The sequence below is a fragment of the Myxocyprinus asiaticus genome, chromosome 35 (assembly GCF_019703515.2).
Source record: "Myxocyprinus asiaticus isolate MX2 ecotype Aquarium Trade chromosome 35, UBuf_Myxa_2, whole genome shotgun sequence".
Classification (NCBI taxonomy): Eukaryota; Metazoa; Chordata; class Actinopteri; order Cypriniformes; family Catostomidae; genus Myxocyprinus; species Myxocyprinus asiaticus.
In genome coordinates this window covers 15,333,701-15,356,481 of record NC_059378.1, presented here as the reverse complement: position 1 = coordinate 15,356,481, position 22,781 = coordinate 15,333,701, and the positions used below count along the sequence as shown (strand labels likewise).

The 22,781-nt window shown below is 38.6% G+C and overlaps 1 protein-coding gene and 1 long non-coding RNA gene across 5 annotated transcripts in view; both read left to right on the top strand.

Annotated features, from left to right (window-relative positions):
* si:ch211-247n2.1 (calcium-activated potassium channel subunit beta-2) overlaps positions 1–7,323 on the top strand; it is a 53,304-nt gene extending 45,981 nt beyond the window's left edge. For 3 of the 4 annotated variants that reach the window (XM_051672996.1, XM_051672997.1, XM_051672999.1), the window contains 2 exons: positions 5,103–5,383; positions 5,486–7,323. In XM_051672996.1, coding sequence (XP_051528956.1) covers positions 5,103–5,383; positions 5,486–5,570 — 366 coding nt within the window. In that variant the 3' untranslated portion in view covers positions 5,571–7,323. Of the gene's footprint in view, positions 1–5,102; positions 5,388–5,485 lie in introns of those variants that run through there. The other variant, XM_051672998.1, reaches the window with a different exon arrangement.
* Positions 7,324–8,993: 1,670 nt separating this feature from the next.
* Positions 8,994–21,573, top strand: LOC127426296 (uncharacterized). The gene is made up of 3 exons (XR_007894764.1): positions 8,994–9,103; positions 11,628–11,792; positions 21,425–21,573. It is a non-coding gene; the product is annotated as an uncharacterized LOC127426296 (long non-coding RNA).
* The last annotated feature ends 1,208 nt before the right edge of the window (positions 21,574–22,781 follow it).

Below are 22,781 nucleotides of genomic sequence, written 5' to 3'. Positions count from 1 at the left end.
AAGGCAAAAGTACTGGATTCCCTGTGTAAACTTATCAAGAAAGATCATTTCTGAATATGTAATATGCAGACAACTTCATGCAGCCATGGGAGAACAGAAGATGGCAAATTTGCCCAAAGATCGTGTAACACCTGATCTACCACCTTTCAAGGATGTTGGGGATGACTATTTTGGGCCAATCAAAGTACAAACAGGATGCAAATAGTTAAGCGATATGGAGTCATATTCACATGTCTTGTAAGTCGAGCAGTGCACTTGTAAGTGGCTCACAATGCACTCAGAAGATTCATTTGTAGGAGAGGCCAAGTTAAGGAAATTAGATCTGATAATGGTACAAATTTTGTTGCTAGAGAAAAATAACTTAAACAGGCACTCAAAGACTGGAATCTAAATAAGATTGAGAATGCTCTATCACAGAAAGGAGTCAAATGGATTTTCAACTCACCTGCTGGTTCACACCATGGAGGGGTATGGGAAAGACTGATTTGTTTAATCAAAAGAATCCTTCTGTCAATCACAAAGCAACAGACTCTCGGCTCTCTGATCCTCCAGCTATGCTTTGTCACTCCGAGCCTCCAGCTTCACTGGGGACCTCCTTCCCTATGGCTCCACCTCAGTCCCACCGGCTCTGCCTCTGTCCTCAGATCCCCCAGCTCTGCCTCGGTCCTCCGATCCTTCGGCGCTACCTCGGTCCTCCGAAACTTCGGCTTCCCCCTGCCCTTCAAGCCATCGGCTACTCTCCAGGAACCAAGTTCCCTGGCTCTGCCCCTCGGACCTCTCACGTCTCCGCCTTCCACGGCTCCGCCCGCTTCCCCAGAGTCTCCTCCTCCAGCGGTTCCACCTCCTGACCCAGTCCTTGTCCTGTGGCCGCCTCCCATTCCTCCTGACCCAGTCCCTGCCCTGTGGCCACCTCCCAGGCCTCCTGACCCAGTCCCTGCCCTGTGGCCACCTCCCAGGCCTCCGGATCCATTCCCAGCCCTGAAGCTGCCCCCCAGGCCCCCGGATCGTCCTCCTTGGATCCTTCTTCACCTTCTGCGTCACCCTATCCTCCTGATCCATCTTTGGGCACCAGGAGTCTCCCTTTAAAGGGGGGGGGGGGGAGTAATGTCACAGTCTGTCTCCCTCACGTTCTTCTAGGACTCTTATTTTGAAGTTTTCCTCTGGACTACATCTCCCATGTTTCACAGCCCTCATCACTTCCATCAGTTCCTTATCCTCACCTGTCTTCCATTCCCTCATTTAGCTCCTTTTGTATAAATATCCTCTAGTTTTGCCCATTCCTATATCAGTCCTTGAAGTGTTACGTTGTGTTAATGAAGTGTTTCATTGTTTTGTCATTTTGTGATGTTTAGCTTAATCGTTTGTTCCACTCCAGTGTTTGTTCCACTCCAGCGTTTATAATTAAATTACTGAAAGTATCTACTCCTGCATCTCCTCTCTTCCTCTCCAAGAACCCAAAGTTACATAGAATTAGTAATTAAAACAAGAATATTTTATTTTAATTTTATTTTTTGTAGAAAGATTACGTATAATTTCCCTTAACATTTTTAAAAAGGTCCTTTTTTTGTTAATAGATTTGGTTCCATAAATTTTTGTTGATTATTGTTTATTGTATAAAGCAACAGGGGCTGGTGTGTAGGAGCCAAATTGAGAGTATAGCCCTTTAATGGGCATGAGAGGAAATGGACATTAGCGACACCTTTTGATGGTGTAACTAGCCTTGCCGGTATTAGACACAGGTGCAAGCTACCTGAGGACACCAAGCCGATACAGTTTTTCAACAGGGAAAGTTTGGTTAAAGTGTCACTTTTGATTTTCATTTATTTCACATGGTATATCCTTTGTTCCTTATTTTAACTCCATTTATCATTTAATGCCTTTCTCAGACAAACTCTCAAGTTAAGGATACAAATAGCACACAATCTCATATCATCACTTTCATCGACAACTTCAGTCAACACGAAGAATCAACAGAATCGACGACACTCTAAGTAGGCCATCCCCTTGTTATAACTCGCATGCTTGACAGATAGAATGGCAAAGAGAAGACAATAGAACGCCATAACACAAGCAAACCAAACAATATAAAAAAAAACACAATATACTTACTACTGACAACAATGGAGCTCAAGATCAGCAGGAGTGTGATTCACCAGACAGTCCAAACAGAATGAGTGCAAGTATATAAAATGTCCAAACAAGAGGTCCCTACTGGAGTGATGGAACAAATCGCTACATCATCAAATGCCAAGCATGAGCACACAGTGGTGTTCAGCCACCAGAAAGCTTGCGAGTCGCGGATGCCTGGTCACAGTCCAGTGCGCAACAATACAGGAAATTCGTTTGGATTGAATTCAAGCATGTCCATAATAGGAATGTGTGTAGTATAACAGATTTAACAAAACACAGACTAAAAGCAACAAAACAGTATATAAACAAACATCTGTGGTGTGAAGCGGCAGGACTTAGTAAACAAACTTCCAGTATCCAGGACGATAGGTGTCAGTATAGATTCCAAAAGTTCACAAGTACTACTTGGACCAATGGGGCGAGTAGGAGACAGCTAAAAACTTATCGAGTGCACCCTATTTATTTTCTCCACACGTGAATTTATTTTTAACGATAACCAAAAACCTTAGACAGACTTACTGTGCTCCGAGGTTTTAAATTAATGGTATATTCTTCTGTTGAAGCCATCAGTCTACGTTATTTCAACTTCATTTAAAAAAATAAATACATTTTACTAGCGGAATTTCTTGCGGAGAACTACACTACCCATATTCCTGCTGAGAAAGATCCACCAATCAGAGAATTGTGTCCAACAAAGCATGCTAAAGGAGCCCAGCATTGACAGCCCACTCCCATTACACACCACACAAATTACAAATTACGCAATTAAGTCGGTCTCCCCTGTACTCTCAAAATACTTATATATATGATAGGGCTGTCGATTTAACACATAATTTAGTGCGATCAATTATATGAAAAATAATGCATAAAAAAATACACAATTATTCATGCCGATGCGTACATAAATTCCGTAATAAAGAATGTTTCTACCATCGGAGCCCTTCAAGCTTAATGTACCACGTTGATGTGGCAGTAGGGAGCAGCCAGTGTTCCAGCTGTACAGGCAACACACCTAGTTAAAACAACGAGCCGCAAACAGCTCAGCCTTCCACAGACGCGCTTTTGAGCTCAATGACAGCTGGACCGAGCACAACAGAAATGCAGTGAACTTGAGATGCATTCTTACGCGTTTCTAACTACAGTACATTTAACTTGAAACAGTGTTCTAAAAATATAGCGCTTATGACTAGAGAAGCTGAAAACTTGTGAACCAATCAACCTAACTTGTCAACCTAACCTTAAAACCAATAATAGGGGTATGTCTCATGATATGGAAATAAAACAAACAATATTTTGACTCAAGCCACTTTTTGTATTGTAGAAATGCTTAACTTGTCTGCTGCCACAGTATATGTATATGATGTATTTGAATTATCTGAATTATAATATTTATCATACAGTATATTATATTAATAATTATATCATAATCAATATATGCGATTCATTACGATTATTTCAATTCATTAATCTGCACATCATGTAATTAATTCGATTCACATTTTTTATCGATTGACAGCCCTAATATTTGTGTAAATTGAATATTTTGCTGAAAATTTTAAATGAATTGTTCTGTACTTAAAATAATCAACTTTAAATTAATAGTTTTATATTTTCCTGAATTTTTAATGTGATTTCATCATTCGTAAAGCTTCATGGGAATGTATTTGATTCCCTTCTGAAAGACGGCAAGTAGTCTACACAGTCTAGTCTGATTTCCAATTTTCAATTCTAATTTAAATTTTATTTATTTTTTTACTTTAAATCAAAATTTGTAATGTTGTGATTCACCTCGGAGCTTGTTGGTTTGGTTCATGGCTTATAACACTTTTATGATGGATTTATTGAAAACCCTATGGAAGAAATGAATGGGGAAAATACTTTTCAAACCAAGACAGCAGAAAAAGTGGGCAGGCACTGTTGCGCTCTATTGCAAACTTTCATTACACTACTCTACTCTATTAGATATAGAAAGTACAGCCATTATATATAAAGGACAGCAAGATATTACATAGATGAAGCAAAAAAAAATTTGTCTTTTCTTTTGCAACAATTTTTTGCAATTTTGCAACAAAGACCAGAAAATGGTCTTATAGGACTAACTTCACAAAGATAGTCTTAGCTGTAAGTGCCTGTATATGTCAGATTCATGTTTTATTATCGTCAATGGCCACAAAACTCACTTCAACGTCATTTCTGAATGATCACCAGTCCGTGTGGCTTCCTACACTGAGAAGTGGTGTTGAAAATGAAATCCAGACTTTCCGACTTAAATCAGGCTATCATGCTACAATTATGCTGTTTTCCTGGATAATGAGTAGTTATGTGGAGTGTGGGTTATGTCATAGAGGAGTACATTTACTGACAGACATGTTTAAATATCGATCCTTCTTAAGGGTGGATCAAATAAAGCCTACTATATACTTGCTACTGTAACCCTAACATCTTAATAAAAAGAGTTCTCAGTTGTGGTCATGGAAGTATTAATAAAAATGTACATATATAACATAATAATTGTCAAACAGTAAGTGTATAGAGCTATAAAATGAATTCATAGCCCAGATACATTGGTTTAGAAATAATTATTTAATTTGCAGTGAAAATTATAAGTAAACCATTCGTAGGTTGATTCCCCCGAAAAGTGTAAACATTTTGGCTCTGTGATGCAAAACATCGCTCTGTTTGTTTGAGCATCCTGACCAGCCCAACATAACAACATTGGCTCAACCAATGGCGTAAGTTTTGGATGGGACTATGTTTTTGTACAACCAATGACAGACGAGGGCTCAGGAAACCGGTTTGTAAACAAGTTTTGCAATTCCATTTGATGACACTAATGGCGCAGAAATAACAAACTTCACTTTTAAGAAAAAGTATCCAGTTGATCTCATACCTTATTGATATTTCTATGGGTTTTTAATTATATGAATTGAATATTTTCCAGTAAATGCAGTTCGTTCTTTTTTTTCCTGCAGTGTTTTTACATCCCAAAATGCCACAAAGACTCTACACTGATGCACACCATTGTGATGAACATCTCAGAGAGACTGAAGACACATCAGCAAGTTTCATGTTACTACGATCCCTCAGATCAGCAAGACAGTGTTCTCCTGACACGTCTCTATGGCCGTGGGGCCATCATTAGCTCCCTCCTCTGGCCCACATGCATGCTAGTGGGGGGAACGCTCATCATCGCTATGGTGAAACTCACTCAATACCTTTCCTTCCTGTGCGAGCGGATCAGCCGCATCAAAAGGTGAGACTGATGGTGTGATGATGGATCACCAAGATTTGCACTTAGCTCAGATGTGCTGGTGAGAACAAGAGAGGGGTTCTATAATTGCTGTGTTCCTTGCAGGATGGAGCTGTACCCCCAAACTGGAGACTCACATGCCAGGGTCTGCACTCAGAAGTATAATGGTGGAATCCAGGATGGGGTTTGAATGTGATAGCCACATGCAGATTCATCGACAGACTACATTCTACCCCTTCATATACAGCATTAACACATGAGACTCAAAGTGTGTTCGCTCTCATGTGGTCTTCTTCGGAGCCCCCATCAGCCCTGTTAACCTGTCAAGGTTGTGTTGACAAGGCTGAAGTAATGTCGTAAATGAGAACTTCCTGTAATACACCCCCACAGAAGTCAGGCTCAACAGAGTCCCTAGTGGTCACAGTTGGAATTCCGTAACATGAGAATGGCTTTAGTCCAATCCCCTGAAACTCAAGGGTCAAAATACATGGTCATGTTGTGGGGTGTTAAAAACGCTTGATGACCTCTGGTTTGTGGTGACTCCATTCCAAGAAGACACCACCGCTATGTGATATGTCTTGACCAACTGATACGAATGTGGTCTAATCACAGAACTAAAGTAGTTTGCACACACTACTTCCATCAACTCAGTGATTCATGGCTTTTTGACAAACACCTGTAGATCTCTTCAATACCAAAGGTCATTTGTTGAGTTACTATACAGTGTCTCCTAACTGCTGAGTTTTAAATGAAACTAGTAGAACACCATTTTAGCAAACTCAGTTAAAATTTGAAAGTGTGAAGGACAATATTGCTGTGTTCCAAAACCTAGTTAGCTGTCTAGCATTTTAAGGCAGCACTGGCACACTCCAGATATCACAGCAGAGCTTTGCTGCCTTCTAAAATACTTAATTTTGGCCATAATCTAAGGCAGCATTGCATGTGTCCTCTGCAGAGAAGGCAATTGTGCAATGAGCTCATAAAAAAATAATAATAATCCAAAATGGCAGACAAGTTGAGAGAAATGGAAGTTGTAAATATATTACATTCATTACCGAAAAGTATCAATAAAAATAGTTCAATACCCAATATTTGTGTATGATATGTACATATTGTCAGTATCATGTTGTTAGCTTAGCAACATGCTAATGTAACAGTAGCTAGCTGGTACATGATAGCTGTGCAGTGTGTAAACCTCACTCTCCTGGCCTTAAAAGATGCACCAGCGACTGAGGCTAGAGGCCATGGCTTTTATAGCCTCCCTGCTAAGGCATCCGACTCCCATGCTGGGGACAGGTCGAGTAGGACCGGTAACACTAATGTCAAACTCTGTTGCAATCAATTGTGATTGTGACTATTTGTGTGACACTTAAAGTTGCTACTTATGTAGAGTGTTCCAATTCAGTCACTCATTCGGTTCCAGTTCAGTTAGGATGCTATCTTAGAAGACAGCAAGGCAGCTCACTAGGTTTTTGAACAGAGCTTATATGTTTATCTGAATTAGCGCTGAACAGATCTATGGGCATTATATATATATGGCATTTTCACATGTGAACGATTGCTTTAGCTAATCACAACTCTGAATTCTGTATTTGTGGTTACGTGGTTATTTCCACTAGAGAGTGAATTCATCTTGTTTTGACCAAAAACATTATTCATTGTCAGCTGTATAGATGTACAGATGTTATTTCTCATTCCCAAAGCAAACACAGCGGGTGGATGGAATGATTATTAGAATTTTGCACAGAAAGATACAATAGTGCCTAATTTTTTACATGTAAGATATAGTGGATGGATAAAGACAGCCCACCTACATAATTTATCTTCTGACATTATTCTTTGAATACATTCAAAACACAATAACATTCAGGTGCACCTGTGTATGTCATAAACATTTCTGATTGTCCTGTTACATCAAGATTTTTCTAGAAATAAAGCATTTCAGTTTGTGTGGTCCTCTGGTTATTGTTCAAAATAGTGGAAGGCTAATTTCCCATGGCTTCCCTCTGAAATTTCTGATATTTTTGGAATAAAGTTTTTCGATTAATGCTTAAATTATGCATAACATATGGCCTGTGGTTAACATTCCTTGAATAGACTTTGACGTAAATTACACACAGCCATAGGCCTACCTGAAAACATAACTGACATGCTTGAACTGTGAAGCTACTGTGTGTCAAGAACATCCGTAACATTATTCAGTTCACTAGCAGTGTTCACATTCTCAAACATTGTGTACCTGCTTTATTGAGTTGTACTTTGTATGTTTCAAGCCTAAATGTATATTTGTAATGTCATCATAAATGATGTATAATTAATGGGACAGCCATTGAAATCTTTTTTTATAGCAACTTGTTAGCACCTTGCGTTTGTAAAGCGCATAACTTTTTTACATTTGAGGTATGACTGTGTGTAATTTATCTTGTAAAACAACAAGTCTCTTTAATTAATGTTAACCACAGAGCTTATTTTCATTAGAAATAAAATAAAATAAAATAAACACTAGGCCATTGGAAATTCCTGAGGAAACCCATAGTGCCAAACTGCTAATTATCTTCTTGGTTTTTGGACTACAAACTAAAAACTCTATATACTGGCTGTATCAGCCTGATATCATGAGTGATGTGACTGTGGCAACGTTTTTGCAAAATGACATTATGGGCTACATTACATATTTGCAGCAGGTGGTAAAGTGTCCACAGTGTGGCGCTAAAAGTGAGTTAAATGTTCTCCCAAACGGATTCGTTTTTTTTTTTTTTTAAAGGAATGCTCTGTTGAGTTTTAAAACAATAAAAAATACTAAACCTAACCAACAGTGTTAAAAGCAAATGTGAGATCAAAACAACCCGATCTCACAAAGTCGTATACATTTTTATGAGTTGGCTAAATCGTTTGTTGATGCGAATTCTAGACATGCAGATACCTGCATGTGTAATGACAAAAGCTCCGCGTGTCAGATGTTGTGTAAATGCTTATTGATTTTATGCCAAACCCAAACCCCATATTTAAAGGGTCATTTTATGTGAACAGACATGTACAAAATGCACATCACTGAAAACAATGATAGCACTCATTATGTTTATTGTAAAAAAAATAAAAAAATAAAAATAATAATAATAAAAAATAAATAAATCATTTTATTGAGCCATTTCATTCTTCCGAGTTATTACTGGTAAGACAGCACGCATTTACGTCACTATATTCTAAAAGTCTCTCCACATTGTTCATGAGAAGAAGCGCTTCCATCCAATCACAGCGCTGCTTTATTCATGAGCTTACATTACAGTCACAGCCACTGATATATATATATATATATATATATATATATATATATATATATATATATATATATATATATATATATATATATAGATATAGAACTGGATCACTGACGCAACGGTAAACTGCCAGCAGGAGGTGAAGCCATCGGAAGTGTTCGAGCGGCCATATTAGTATGCCCAAACTGCCATAGAGCATCAATGGCTGACAGGCAAAAACACCCCCATTTCACCATCTCCGACCTGCGGATACGACAGTTGTATTTCGCCCACTAGTTACAATCATGTTTAATGTTTAATTAGCTTGTCATGGATCATATTCATTACGAGGGAGAAGATTTATGGGGATAGCAATGTCAGAGCATTCACCTGCCCTGGTGTTCAGTCTATCAGTGCTGCACAACGATCACGAAAAGAAGTGGCAAAACTGTCAACAAGTTGTAATGTAAGTAGGAAAAGCTGTAATATCTGCTTGTTTAGGGTGACAATACATCCTTACCCCCAAAAGGGACTTTAAAAAAGTCAGACCGGGATTTCTAAATTGCCTTAAATGCATAGGATTTTCTTGTTTTCATACTGAAGTGCTCTCTGTAGTGTTCGTTTGCCATTTAAATCCAGCGTAACCGTTTAATTTTAACCAACTTTGCGTGTCTCCCTCAATCTCAGCGCCCGCTGCACGTGATAGAGGGAGAGAGAGAGCACGTGCTCTTATTCAAGTGACTGCGAGAACAAGGCACTTACTGATAAACACATAAAACAAGTAACTCTGAACAAACACTTCGATGATCACAATAAGTTAGTCTGAAAACGTCTGTTTGTATCTTACCTCAGTTTCAGTGAACTTGTTTACATTCAGCTGATCTGTTTGCCGATGAAGTTTGTTAGTGGTGGATACTGTTTGATATAGAAGAAACACATAACTCACGCGGGCTTTCAAGAAACAGGAAAAAATTCCTTACTTTAAATAAAGAAATACATGTGTGGGACATTTACATGCAGATTTCAGATATAAAATCGGTGATTGAATGACTAATGTTTACTCGCTGAAATGAGATGATTTCCTATTAAGTCAATAGGGACACTGGAATGTTTGGGCAGAGAAATATGGCGACACAGTGGCTTCACTGATTTGATGTCATGAGCAGTCCTGTTCTATATATATATATATATATATATATATATATATATATATATATATATATATATATATATCAGTGGTCACAGCAGAGAATTCAAACTCATGACATGGATGCTGCTGTTCCACAAGCTCGAGACTTCAACAGCACTCAGTGAACAGAAATGAGAGCGGACTTTTACACTAAATACCATGGTCAGATCGAAATCACTCCACAAAACGCTCCACAGTCCATAACCAGACCACCGCAAGCATTTCTTGGCTGCAGTTGTGCAAGTTTTTGTTTTAATCTTCACTCATAATATCATGGTTCAGCAGCTAACTCTATTGTGTGGGTGTGTTTTTTTTTGGAAGCAGGTCTTGACCCCCTCCCGTTTTTCCTCTTCCCACCCACAAAACCAGCCCACATATTCACATATTTTCCTGCCCATTTATAGAGTCGTTTCTAAGTCTGAGGTGTGCAAATTGGGACTCAACTAGGTGGGTGTCCTGACCATTTAAACCAAACCATAGAGTAGAGTCTGAAAAGATGATGTGAAGAGTAAGGAGTATGTTTTGTATGACAGAACAAAGGTTTTGAAGATTAATGCTTTATCGAGTTTTAAATAAACAAAACCAATGTTTCAGGCTTAAACCTAAACAATAGTGTCAAAAGCAAACGTGAGATGAAAAACACAATTGCTGAAGCAACCACATCATTTTGTTGTGCTCTTATGACACTTTCGGCTGACCCATCGACTTGCGTGCTCTTCATGAGTGACGTAAAATTAATTTGCTAAAATTAAGGTATATGTAACATGGGTGTCTTGGAGAGGAAGAGAGGAGACACAGGAGTAGATTCCTTCTAATTATAAACGTTGGAGTAGGACAATCGCTGGAGTGGAAACAGAAGAAAGGCTCAACAAAAGTAAACACTGGAGTGGAACAAACACGAACTCTTTAACATTCAAGCTGAGCTCACCATAACACCTCATAACAAAACACTTCAAGGATGGACAAAACTTAACAAAACTAGAGGGTATTTATACACTGAGAAACTAATGAGTGAATAGATGTCAGGTGCAGATGATGAAGAACTGATAGAAGTGATTAGGGCAGTGAATCCTGGGAAATGGAGTCCGGGGGGAAAACTTCCAAATAAGAGTCCTTGAAGAAGAATGAGGGTGACAGACTGTGACTGTATATTAACGTGATTCTATGAGACCAGTTTGGGCTGTTTGTACTTGAGATTTGCTGTTTGTGTTATGCTCACAATTGTTGTCTAACATATTAATCCATTTTGATTAGTACACAAATCTATGGTTTATAGTCCCTTTTTTGTTCCCTTTTTCTTTATAAAGATAATCTCAAATTGCACGATGCAATTTTTATTCCAAAGTCCAATACGTTTCGAAGCATGTTAAGATAAAGGAAACCAGACTAAAACTTACACAAGACCCCTATGCAAAAGAGGCACAAGGAGCACCGTTCTCAGCAGGAGCTGATTTGTCTGTCCTTTGGAGATAGATTTGGCCTGAATGATACCTGAATAATGGTCATACATATTTCCATTTCAGTTACCTCTTGTCAACCAATTAATTAGTGGTGTTTTCCATTCCAAGTTAATCATTATTACTGATGCTTATATTTAAGGTTAGAGATTTGAACAAACCTTGCGAATTGCAAGCTCACTTGCATGTGAAAATAATGAGTGGGATATTTGTGGCAGATTTTCAGCAAGTTTGCATCAAATTTGTCAGAACTCTAGATTTTTTGACTACCCCTTCCTTAAAGCTACACTCTGTAAATTTTGGTCCTCTAGCGGTTAAAAAATAAAACTGCATGTGTCTTGCAGAAGAACATTGTTTTGGTTGTGCTTCAGCTCTGCTCCCCAGCGTGGATGAATGTGGTTTGGGGCACCGGTGTACACTGGATACAGGAAATCTTATCAGAGCGAATGGACAAATAAATAATGAAAGAAAGGAAAAGACGGATATCTGAAAACATGTCATCTAAGCAGGTAAGTGCCATATCTTATGCTACTGTTTTGACATATTGGAAACATTGAAGTTTTGAAATAAATGATGTTACAAAAGTTAGGCAATGTTTGTTAACATTAGACATAACGATTGCTAGTCTGATAAGGTCAAACATTGTAAAGTTTTTTTATAACTGCAGGATATTCTGGCCAAATAGACCACGGTAGTAACCAGTTTATAGATTGTCATTGTTACCAACCAGTGGTCAACAACATTTAAAGATTTGCATGTCCGAGGGAGTCACGTGACGCCATGCAAGGAGCAGACGTGTGAGCGACGAGCTCTGCGCACTTTGCTGAATTTTCGATTATTTTCATATTATAATCTGGTGAATTTTGATACACCCAGTTACACATTTGCCCTTTGTTGCAAAAAATGGCAAAGAAGTCAAAATCCTCGGGCTCTGGAGACATTAAAAGACACTTACGTGTTCAGGATGAAAGCCCCAACAGGCCTACAGACCGGGGACTCGATATGGATGGCGCGACAGGAGAGGAGATCCAGCGTCAGTTGTCCGTGTTGGTGATGTTGACGATGATTCTTGCTGACTTGGAGGATCTCGCTGTAATACATCGATCGATCACAGCGATGGAAATAAAATTCTCAGAGTTAGCTACAAGAGTGACTGATGTTGAAAAACGAATCAATTTTCTGGAATCTTCGGAGAGGGAATTAACCGCTAATCCACCCGCGACCAAAGTTGATTTGGAACATCTCCTTGTAAAGCTTGAAGATCTTGAGAATAGAAGCCGCAGGAATAATGTCAGAATTGTTGGAATTCTTGAGCATGAGGAGGGCAGAGATATGGTGAAATTCCTAGACGATTTTTTCCCGAGTCTGCTCGACATAACAGGCCACAAGCTGGAAATCGAGCGATCTCACAGAGTGCCAGCTCACAGATCTGCTGAGGGAGACAGGCCCAGATCAATTCTGGCCAGATTTCTGAGATCATCCGATAAAGATCTTGTGTTGCACCAGGCGAGGAGCAAAGGGAAGCTTTCTTGGAAGAACCAAAATATTTTCTTGTTCCCGGACTTTGCGAGTTCGACAAGAGAGAAACGCGATCGGTTCAAGGAATGTAAGAAACTCTTACATCAGAAAAAGATCTCGTTCGCTCTAATGTTTCCAGCAAAACTGAGAATAGTAACGAAAAACGGTCGCAAAGTATTTACATGTCCAAATCTGGCAATGTCTTTCATAGAATCAATGTCTGAGTAAACCATTGGATGTTTCTCATGTGAGTGGGCCTGACTCGCTGTACCTAACTCTTGAGGAAGCTGGGCGACATTTTGGTTTTTTGCGTTGGCTCCGCCTAGCGGCTGGAGCTTGTTTTGTGAATAACACTTTCCTTGGAGAAACTTTTGCATTGATGAAAGATTACTTTTGCATTGAGGTTCCCGGACAGATTGAGAGTGGACACTACGGATGACCGCAAAATATCTACATGCTCACACAAAAGATGTCTTTTATAGAGTTGATGGATTGTGTACGTCATGGTATATACTTTTATGCAGCCTCCGAGTGAATTGACTCGACCATCCGGGGAACCGGGATGCCGGTTTTGTTTCTTTTTGTATTGGTTCTGCCTAGCGGCTGGAGTGTGTTCTGTTGAATAACACTCTTTTGGAACAGCTGTGGATTAATCTGTTCGTTCTTCGTGCTTATTCCTCCTGCTGGCTGTAGTTTGTTTTGAGTTTTTTTACGGGACATTGAATGATTACGTCATCCGCTGAACTCATAACAGCTGGCTCACTGAACATTCGTTGTCTGTCCGAGGAATCTGAACGGTTTTATATCAGCTGGAATTTGTTTTGTGGAAGATCACACCTTTGAGACAGTTCTGTGAATGAATCTACACATTCTTTGTGTTCATTCTTCCTATTGACTGGGTTTATTTCACAAAGTATTTTCTGTTATGTAATTTTGCTTCACAAATTTGTGAGGCAAAATTGAGCAATCTGATGGCAAAGTTGTCGTGGGGACTCGTGGGCGTTCATGGACCTTTTGAGTTTTAAGGGATTGACGCCGGTTGGCGCTGTCGTGCGTGGGGTTAATGTGTACGTTTTTTTGTTCGGGGGGGGGGGTTTGATTCGTTCGGGGGTTTGATTGTTTCACTAATGGGGAATGTGGTCTGTATAATTTTGTTTTTCACCCACAATTTTTTTTTTTTATTATATCAATATGTCAGTTGTTAATATGAGTGTACTATCTCTCTCCACATGGAATGTGAATGGGTTGGGGCACCCTATAAAAAGAAGGAAGGTTATTACTTTTATTAAATGTAAGAAATATGATATAGTGTTTCTTCAAGAAATACATCTCTCCCCGCAGGAAGCTGAAAAATTTGGGAAGATATGGGGTGGACATGCTTTTTTTAGTGCTGGCTCAAGTAAGCAAGGGAGTCATTATATTGGTAAATAAACATCTACAATTCAAATGTCTCAAACAGATTAAACATAAATTAGGGAGAGTCATTATTGTGTTAGTTGAAATTCAAGGGCAAAGGTTTATTTTGGCTAATATTTACGCACCTAACGCTGATGATCAGGGCTTTTTTATAGATCTTGAAGGGATGCTGCAAGCCACTGGCTCCCCTCATGATATAATATTGGGAGGAGACTTTAATCTCTTGATGGACTCAGTCCTTGATCACAGTGAAGCAAAAGTGTGTAAACCCCCTAGAGCAACACTGACGCTTCACAGGATGTGTAAAAATCTTGGTCTTACGGATATTTGGAGACTTTTGAACCCATCTGGTAGGGACTATACATTTTTTTCATCAGTCCATAAGATTTATTCTAGAATAGATTTTTCTTTTTGATATCCAAATCCCTCATTTCATCTGTTGTTGATTGCTCAATTGGAAATATTTTAGTCTCAGATCACGCCCTGGTGAGTTTAGAGGTGATGCCACATATAGAGAAAAAGAAGTCATATAGTTGGCACCTTAATGTGTCCCTTTTGCAAAATCCTGATTTCCAACAAATGTTAAAGACTGAAATCAATGTTTATATGGAGACCAACTGGTCCTTGGTATCCACTGTGGGCGTGGCTTGGGAGGCATTTAAGGCGGTTCTTAGGGGTCGGATCATACAGTATGCCTCATTCATTAAAAAATCCAAAGTACAAGAACTCGTGGAGTTGGAAGGAAATATTAAAAGTGCAGAGGCAGAGCTGAAGCGCCGAATGTCGTCTGATGGTCTAAGAGAATTGACCCGATTGAAATACAGATATAATACTATTTTGTCGCAGAAAGTGGAGTTTTGGTTGTTCAGGGCAAGACAGTCATACTTTGAGTTGGGTGACAAAGCAGGGAAGCTTTTGGCTAGATATATAAAGCAGAGAGAGTCTTTTTCTACCATTCCCGTGGTTAAATTTTTACCTCAGCCATTGATATTAATAATGCTTTTAAAGAATTCTATCTTGATCTCTATAGTTCCACGTCTTCGTCTACTGATGAAGATATTAAAAATTTTGTGGAACCATTAGATCTTCCTAAACTGACGACTGAGCAAAAAAACTCTCTTGATTCTGAGATAAACTTGGAGGAGCTTGACAAGGTAATTAAGGCCTTACCTACAGGCAAGGCTCCGGGGCCAGATGGTTTTGCCGCTGAATTTTTTAGATCTTATGCTATAGAACTGGCTCCACTTTTGTTAGAAGTTTATACTGAATCATTAAAGAATGGAAAGCTTCCTCCAACCATGACACAGGCCCGGATCAGTCTGATTCTTAAAAAGGACAAAGATCCAAGTGAGTGTAAAAGTTACCATCCAGTTTCCCTTATCCAGCTAGATGTAAAAATTTTGGCAAAAATTTTGGCTAACCGATTAAGTAAAGTTATGACATCTCTTATACATACGGATCAGGTGGGGTTTATTCGGGGTCATAACTCTTCTGATAATATTAGGTGTTTCATCAACATCATGTGGTCAGTAGCGAAAGATCAGTCTCTGGTCGATGCCATCTCACTTGACGCCGAAAAGGCGTTTGATATGGTAGAATGGGATTATCTTTTTAAGATTTTGGAAATGTATGGGTTCGGGAGTACCTTTATTGGTTGGATCAAGTTACTTTATAGACACCCTGTAGCAGCGGTACAAACAAATGGATTAATTTCAGATTATTTTACTCTGGATAGGGGCACTCGGCAAGGTTGCCCTCTTTCCCCATTATTGTTCTGTCTTGCCCTGGAACCATTAGCAGCCGCGATAAGAAAGGAGGATGATTTTCCAGGGGTGGTGGCGGGAGGCGTGGTGCATAAGCTTCTGCTTTATGCAGATGATATTTTATTATTTATCTCTGACCCTAATAAATCTATGCCTTGCCTCCACAGAATTATTAATTCCTTTTCCAAATTCTCAGGATACTTAGTCAACTTGTCTAAATCCGAAGCATTGGCTCTGACAGCGTACTGTCCAGTAACGGCCTTTCAGCCAGGCACCTTCCAGTGGCCCAAACAGGGCATTAAGTATTTGGCCATTTTATTCCCCAAAAATTTGTCTGATTTAGTTAGAGTTAATTTTGACCCCTTAATAAAACGGTTTTCGAGCGATGTGGGCTTCATTACATTTATCGATGATTGGGAAGGTTAATGTTATTAAAATGAACTGTATTCCAAAATTTAACTACCTGCTACAGTCTCTCCCGGTAGATGTCCCCCTCTCTTATTTCAATCAATTTGAAAGCATAGCGAAGTCTTTCATTTGGAATGGTAAATGTCCCAGATTACAATTCAATAAGTTACATAGACCGATTGACAAAGGTGGGCTAGGCTTACCCAAGATTTCGTTTTATTATTATGCATTCGGTCTCAGACATTTGGCTCATTGGTCGCTTCCACCTGAAAGAGCCCCTCCCTGGTTCTGCATTGAACAAGAACTTCTTGCCCCTATATTGCCATTGCAATGTCTTTCTACCAGGCTGCCCAGAGAACTAAAGACACATCCTGTTATCTCACACATGCAGTTAGTGTGGACAAGGGTTTCCCGCGTGCTCAATTCGGACATTTACCCGAAAGTTGCCACAAGTATTTGGTTAAACCCTAAACTGTGTATTAATAAGTCCCCTTTTTGCTGGGCAGAATGGATTGAGAAGGGAGTTGCTACGCTGGGTTACCTGTATGAAAATGGAGCATTGAGATCCTTTGAAAATATTACACACCGGTTTGGGATTCCCAGATCTCAATTCTTCAGGTACTTACAGCTGTGCCATCTATTTTGTACCATCTTTGGGTATAGTACACAGCCCCCTAAAGCTGCAGACACTCTTGAGATGTACTAGCGGCTTTTGGGAAGGGCCACGAGGCTTCAGTGTACTATTCCTGGCTAATTCAGAGTCTAGGGGATGGGGTTTTGACATTTCTCAAGAAGTTATGAGAGAATGACTTGAATTTAGTACTGGAGGATGAAGAATGGGGTAGGATTTTAAAAAATGCCAAGTCTATGTCTATGGATGCAAGGATGCGCCTCATTCAATTTAAGATTCTGCATCGTTTTTATTGGACTCCCTCTAGATTGCATAGGCTTGGTCTTAAAGATACACCCACCTGTTGGTGATGCCAATCAGAGGATGGGGACATAGCCCATGTTTTTTGGTATTGTACTAAGATTCAAGAGTTTTGGTCAAGGGTTCAGAGTTATGTCTGTGAGATCCTGAGCACTCAGATTTCATTCTGCCCCAGACTTTGTATTTTGGGGGATGGGGCAGGGGTTAACTTAGGGAACATACACATTGAAAATTGGGTCCTTACCAGTGTGATGATCGGCAGGAAAGTGATCCTTGGGGGATGGAAGTCGGCTGGTGCACCCTCATTTCATGAGTGGTGCACCGAATTGGGCACAGTGGCAGCCTTTGAAAAGATGTCACATAGGCGGCTGGGCAGCTTGGGTGCCTTTGAGAAGAAGTGGGGCACTTATTTGGCCTTCTTGGAGGGTCAGTGGAGAGGGACAGTTTAAATGGTGTGTATGTAATTAATTGATGTGTGGAACCCTTTTTCTTTTTTGTTGGGCAATTTTTTGTTTTTTTATATCTGAGTATTTATTTATTTATTTATTTATTTATTTATTTGGACTGTTTGCTTGTATGTGTGTCTGTTATTATTCTGTGTCTGACCACTGGGTTGTGTGTTGGGTAGGTGGGTGGGTGGGGGGAAAGAGGGAGGGAACGGGGTATATTTTGTTGAAAATGTATTCCGTGTTTTCATGTGTTTATGTTGATTTGAGTGTGGAATCAATAAAAATTGTTAATGACAAAAAAAAAAAAAAAAAAAAAAAGATTTGCATGTCCTTTCAAGCCTATGACTAAAGGATTTCTTTATATAGATTATTGCCGTTATAAAGAAAAATACACACGTGTGCTAGCAAGTGAAAATTTCTGCACCGATTACAGTATAATTATTGTATTTCACTACACACACAGATGTACATAATCTCATAATCTCAGACCTTTTTACCCCACTGTATTTTTACATAATTATATATAAACCATATCGATAAAATATCTTACCAGTTGAGCAAGAAAAAGCCATCTCTGGGTCGCTTTTAAATCCTTTCAGATCTCTGAGTTGTTGCCACCTCTGAAAAGCCAAGCCGATGTTGTACGGACTCTGTCGCTTTCCCTTTTTGCTTATAGACTCTGCTCTGTTCGGGGTTCCTTTGTTTTTACAAAGTGATTCCCTGGAGGTTTGCCGTTTTAAATGATCCATGGTCAATTTTTCTTGTTCGTTGTGACAACAAACTTTCAGCTTTAGCTACTCCCACACGCATGCTACAGAACTGATCTTATTTTCTCTGTGTATGGATATGACATCAACACGCACGGGCGAATGATGTATACAGTACATGCAATTTCCTGCGAAATCCGTCCCGACAGCTCTAAAATATTTATAATATAATATCATTATTATAGGTTTATCAAAGTGTATTTGGGTAAAGACATGGTTTGGAAGATGGATTTTTGTTGCACTCTCTCATTAAAACCATTTTGTTATTTTTTAACAAAAAAAAGTTACATAGTGTAGCTTTAAGGAATCAGATATACAATTTTTCACTGGTGGACAAAATAAGGGTGAAAAGTTCAATTAGAGTCTAATTCTAAGTCTAATAAAGACTAAGACTAGTGGTGGGCTCATTTGATTTGGTCCTCTAAAGCCCTATTCAAACGGGATTAGTTATCCGGACATAGCCTATGTCTGTAAAGTAATTTTGTCTGTTTGTTGTCAGTTTGCATGGGATAAGCAATGCCTGTAGCAGATTCAGAGATAGGCATGTCTTTGTCATTTACGTGTTGATGTCATGTTGAAACAGATTACTTTCACAGCAATAGGGCGCAACAGTCTGGTTCCGGAAGTAAAAATCTCATTCACTGATCGCATAGACTAATTGGTTTTCAGCTAAAACATATAAACCTTTAAACACAGACCTACGGTGAGCTACGAGGTTATTCATTGATGGTATATGCTTCCATTGAAGCCATCTATCTGCGTAATTTCAACTTCATTGTATAAAAATCACGTTTCATAGCGGAATTCATGGTAAACAACTACATTACCCATGGGACAGCAGAGAAAGATCCACCCATCAGAGAACCCCAGCCAACAAAACCAGCGAAACGTGCCTCGGAGCGACCACCCATTCCCATGAAGCACTGTGAATGGCGTAATCTAGTCGGTCTCCCTTCACCCTTAAACTACTATTATATTTGTACATATCGGAATACTTTGCAATAAACTTTAAATAATTGTTTCTATACTTATAATCAACAACCTAAAATCAATAGTTTTATATATTCCCATTGTTTTTTATTCAATGACATAATTCACAATGCTTCATGGGATTGTAGTTTGTGCCCTCATGAAAGACAGGAATTACACAGCCTTGTTCCTTTGTCTTTATGTCTGATTTTCAAATACTTTTTTGCCTCAAAACAAAGTTTGTGATGTGTGATTCACCTCAGAGCTGGTTGGTTTGGTTCATGGCTCATAACTCTTTTATGAAGGATTTTATTAAAAGTCTATGAAAGAAATGAATGGGGAAAATACTTACGGAACCCAGATGGCTGAAAAAAAGGCCAGGCACTGTTATGCTCTATCCACCTTTTCCTGCACGGAAGTGTTCCACCCTTTTTCAATTTCCGGTCTTCAGTGTTTTCATCTGCATCAGCGTTTGGTCTTAGTGGGTAAAGTATTACATTTGTAGAAATTGTCAAAAAATCATGTGGCTCTATATGCCGATACGTCACAGAGTCGAGATAACCGTTCTTTTTTTTTTTAACAGTGCCTTTAACAGCTTTACATTGGGTCTCAAGATCAGAAACAGAAAACAGGCAATTCTAATCATCATTGCACTGGCCAGTGGTTGCTCAGAAAAACAATTTGTAGGTGAACCGGAAGTCTAATTCACCATGGGTTCCCTCTGGAATTTTCTATTGGTTTTTATTTATTTATTTATTTATTTATTTATTTATGAGGTTTTTCAATCTAAGATCTGTGGTAAATATTACTTGAAGATACTTTTTTTTCCTGTTACATAAATTACACACAATGATACCTCAAATGTGAATTTTGATGCCGCCATGTTTAAAAAAAATCATGTTGCTAACAAGTTGCTAAAAGAGGACCACCCAGAGCACCTTAGCAACCACCCATAACAATCTAGAAATTTAGTGAATTTTGCATGGGCACCACTCACATTCTCTTGAGAAAATGTAAAAATATATTTTCACCAATGTATTTCACCAATACTTTGGTCACCACTGCCTATGTCACAGATGAAAGTGGTGGCAAAAAGCCCTGTGTGAACAGTAAACCAAAGCTGTAGTCAGGTGACCCAAAAGCTGTTACATTTAAATTGTCTGGTTAAGCTAAATGAAATGTAGTGCTGCGCTGTTGGCTGTCAAAATCGCAATGGCAAAAACCAAGGGCACTTTTATCGATCTCATCAAAAGAGCTGACTTGACTGAGGAGATCATTTCCAACTCAAGGCTTTTCAGTGAACATTTTATTACAATCATATCATTATAATAATATTATAGCTAAGAATAATTTTGTATTTATAATGGCTATGTGTCATACTTTTGTTTAATCAATATTTATAACTAGCTGTGTTGCTAGCAATAGTGTACCTAATCCTAGCTAGCTTTGACCCTAAAGGCTAATTTTATTCTGTATTATCTTTTAGCGATATTTGGAGGAGCTTGCTAGCGCTAGCTGTCTAGTCTGTCAAATCCAACACTTCCACCACTTACTGCGCATGCGTTACAATGTTTGTAAACAATGGGACTGGTCTATTGATTTGAACTATAATGGTATAAAAGGCCTCACATCAACACAGGTATGATGGGTCAGCTAATGTAATGTGCGATGTAGAGGCCATTCAAACATATAAGAGCAAATCGTCCTGTTCTTAATGTTCCAGTTGCCCTCATTCACCTCAGCACACAACAAATAGATCTCTCTCTCAATTATTCAATTTTAAAATACTTTATTGGCATGATTGTGTTTGCATACAATTTTGCCAAAGCATTAATACACAAAACTCTCTCTCTCTCGCTCGCGCTCTCTCTCTCTCTCTCTCTCTCTCTCTCTCTCTCTCTCTCTGTTCTCTGGGAACAGGAAACCCCACACCAACCTGACAGAGCTTGAGAGGATCTGCAGAGAAGAATGGCAGAAAATCCCCAAATCCAGGTGTGCAAAACTTGTCACATCATACCCAAAAAGACTTGAGGCTGTAATCGCTGCCAAGGGTGCTTCAACTAAGTACTTAGTTAAGGGTCTGAATACTTTTGTCAATGTGATATTTCAGTTTTTTCTTTTTAATAAATTTGTAATAAACTTATCAAAAATCTGTTTTTTGCTTTGTCATTATGGGGTATGGAGTGTAGATTGATGTGAGAAAAATAATAGTAATTTAAAGCATTTTAGCATAAGGCTCAACATAACCAAATATATATATATATTATATATATTATATAATATATTATATAGCTCACTAATTGCAGCACAAGTTTTCTGAAAAGCACTAAATTACACAACTTAAAACATAAAAAATAGATAGATAGATAGATAGATAGATAGATCCTTTTCTTTACAAAATGTAAAAATCAAGTTTGTGCAGTTTAGGTTGTGATTTTGTGATTTTAGACAAAGTGAAATTAAGTTTTTTAAGTCAAGCAAGGTCATGAGAACTGGGCATTATGTTTGGTGATAAACCAACTTTTGGGTTAATACCACATTTTTAAAAGCACTGTTTAAAAAAACGCACCTGTTAATGATTGCATTATAGCCAACATTTCTAATCCACAACATTACACATCCTTATAAATACCCACTCTCAACTTCCTAAGATAGATATGCAAAGTGTGCTCTGGTCTTTAATATGTTGGTTTATTTAAAGGGGCCACTTAACCCATGGTTTCCGCTCCTCAGTGACTGGGTCATTCTGGCTGTTAAGAGGCAGCACAAGAGTCAGAGCAGATGACAACAGTGTTCAGAATGGTGATGACAGCACACATGGTTCAGGATGTCACTGCCAGTAATATGAGCTCATCATTCTACAATCTTCACAGATGACCTAGGTGTCAAATCTTACAGATCATGTGTTCAGATATAAAAATAACAGAATTATAAAATGTATTTTTTTAAAGGCAGAATTTCCAGCTGGACTAAACATTCTTAAATTGCAAAATTAAATTAAATCACATACCACTCTGATTGCATGTAAATTGAACACGGGCATATGGCAAAACTGCTCCATAGCTCTCTGTGGTTCTTTGGCACCCTCTGCTGTCTGATCATGGTGAATTTTTGTATATATATATATATATATATATATATATATATATATATATATGACCCTTAGTCACCCCTCAGATCACATACATGTTACTTGCACCTTATAGTAAAAGAAAAATAGAAAATTGATTAATATAATAACAATAAATGAGGACGATAAAAGATAAGTTTATTTGTA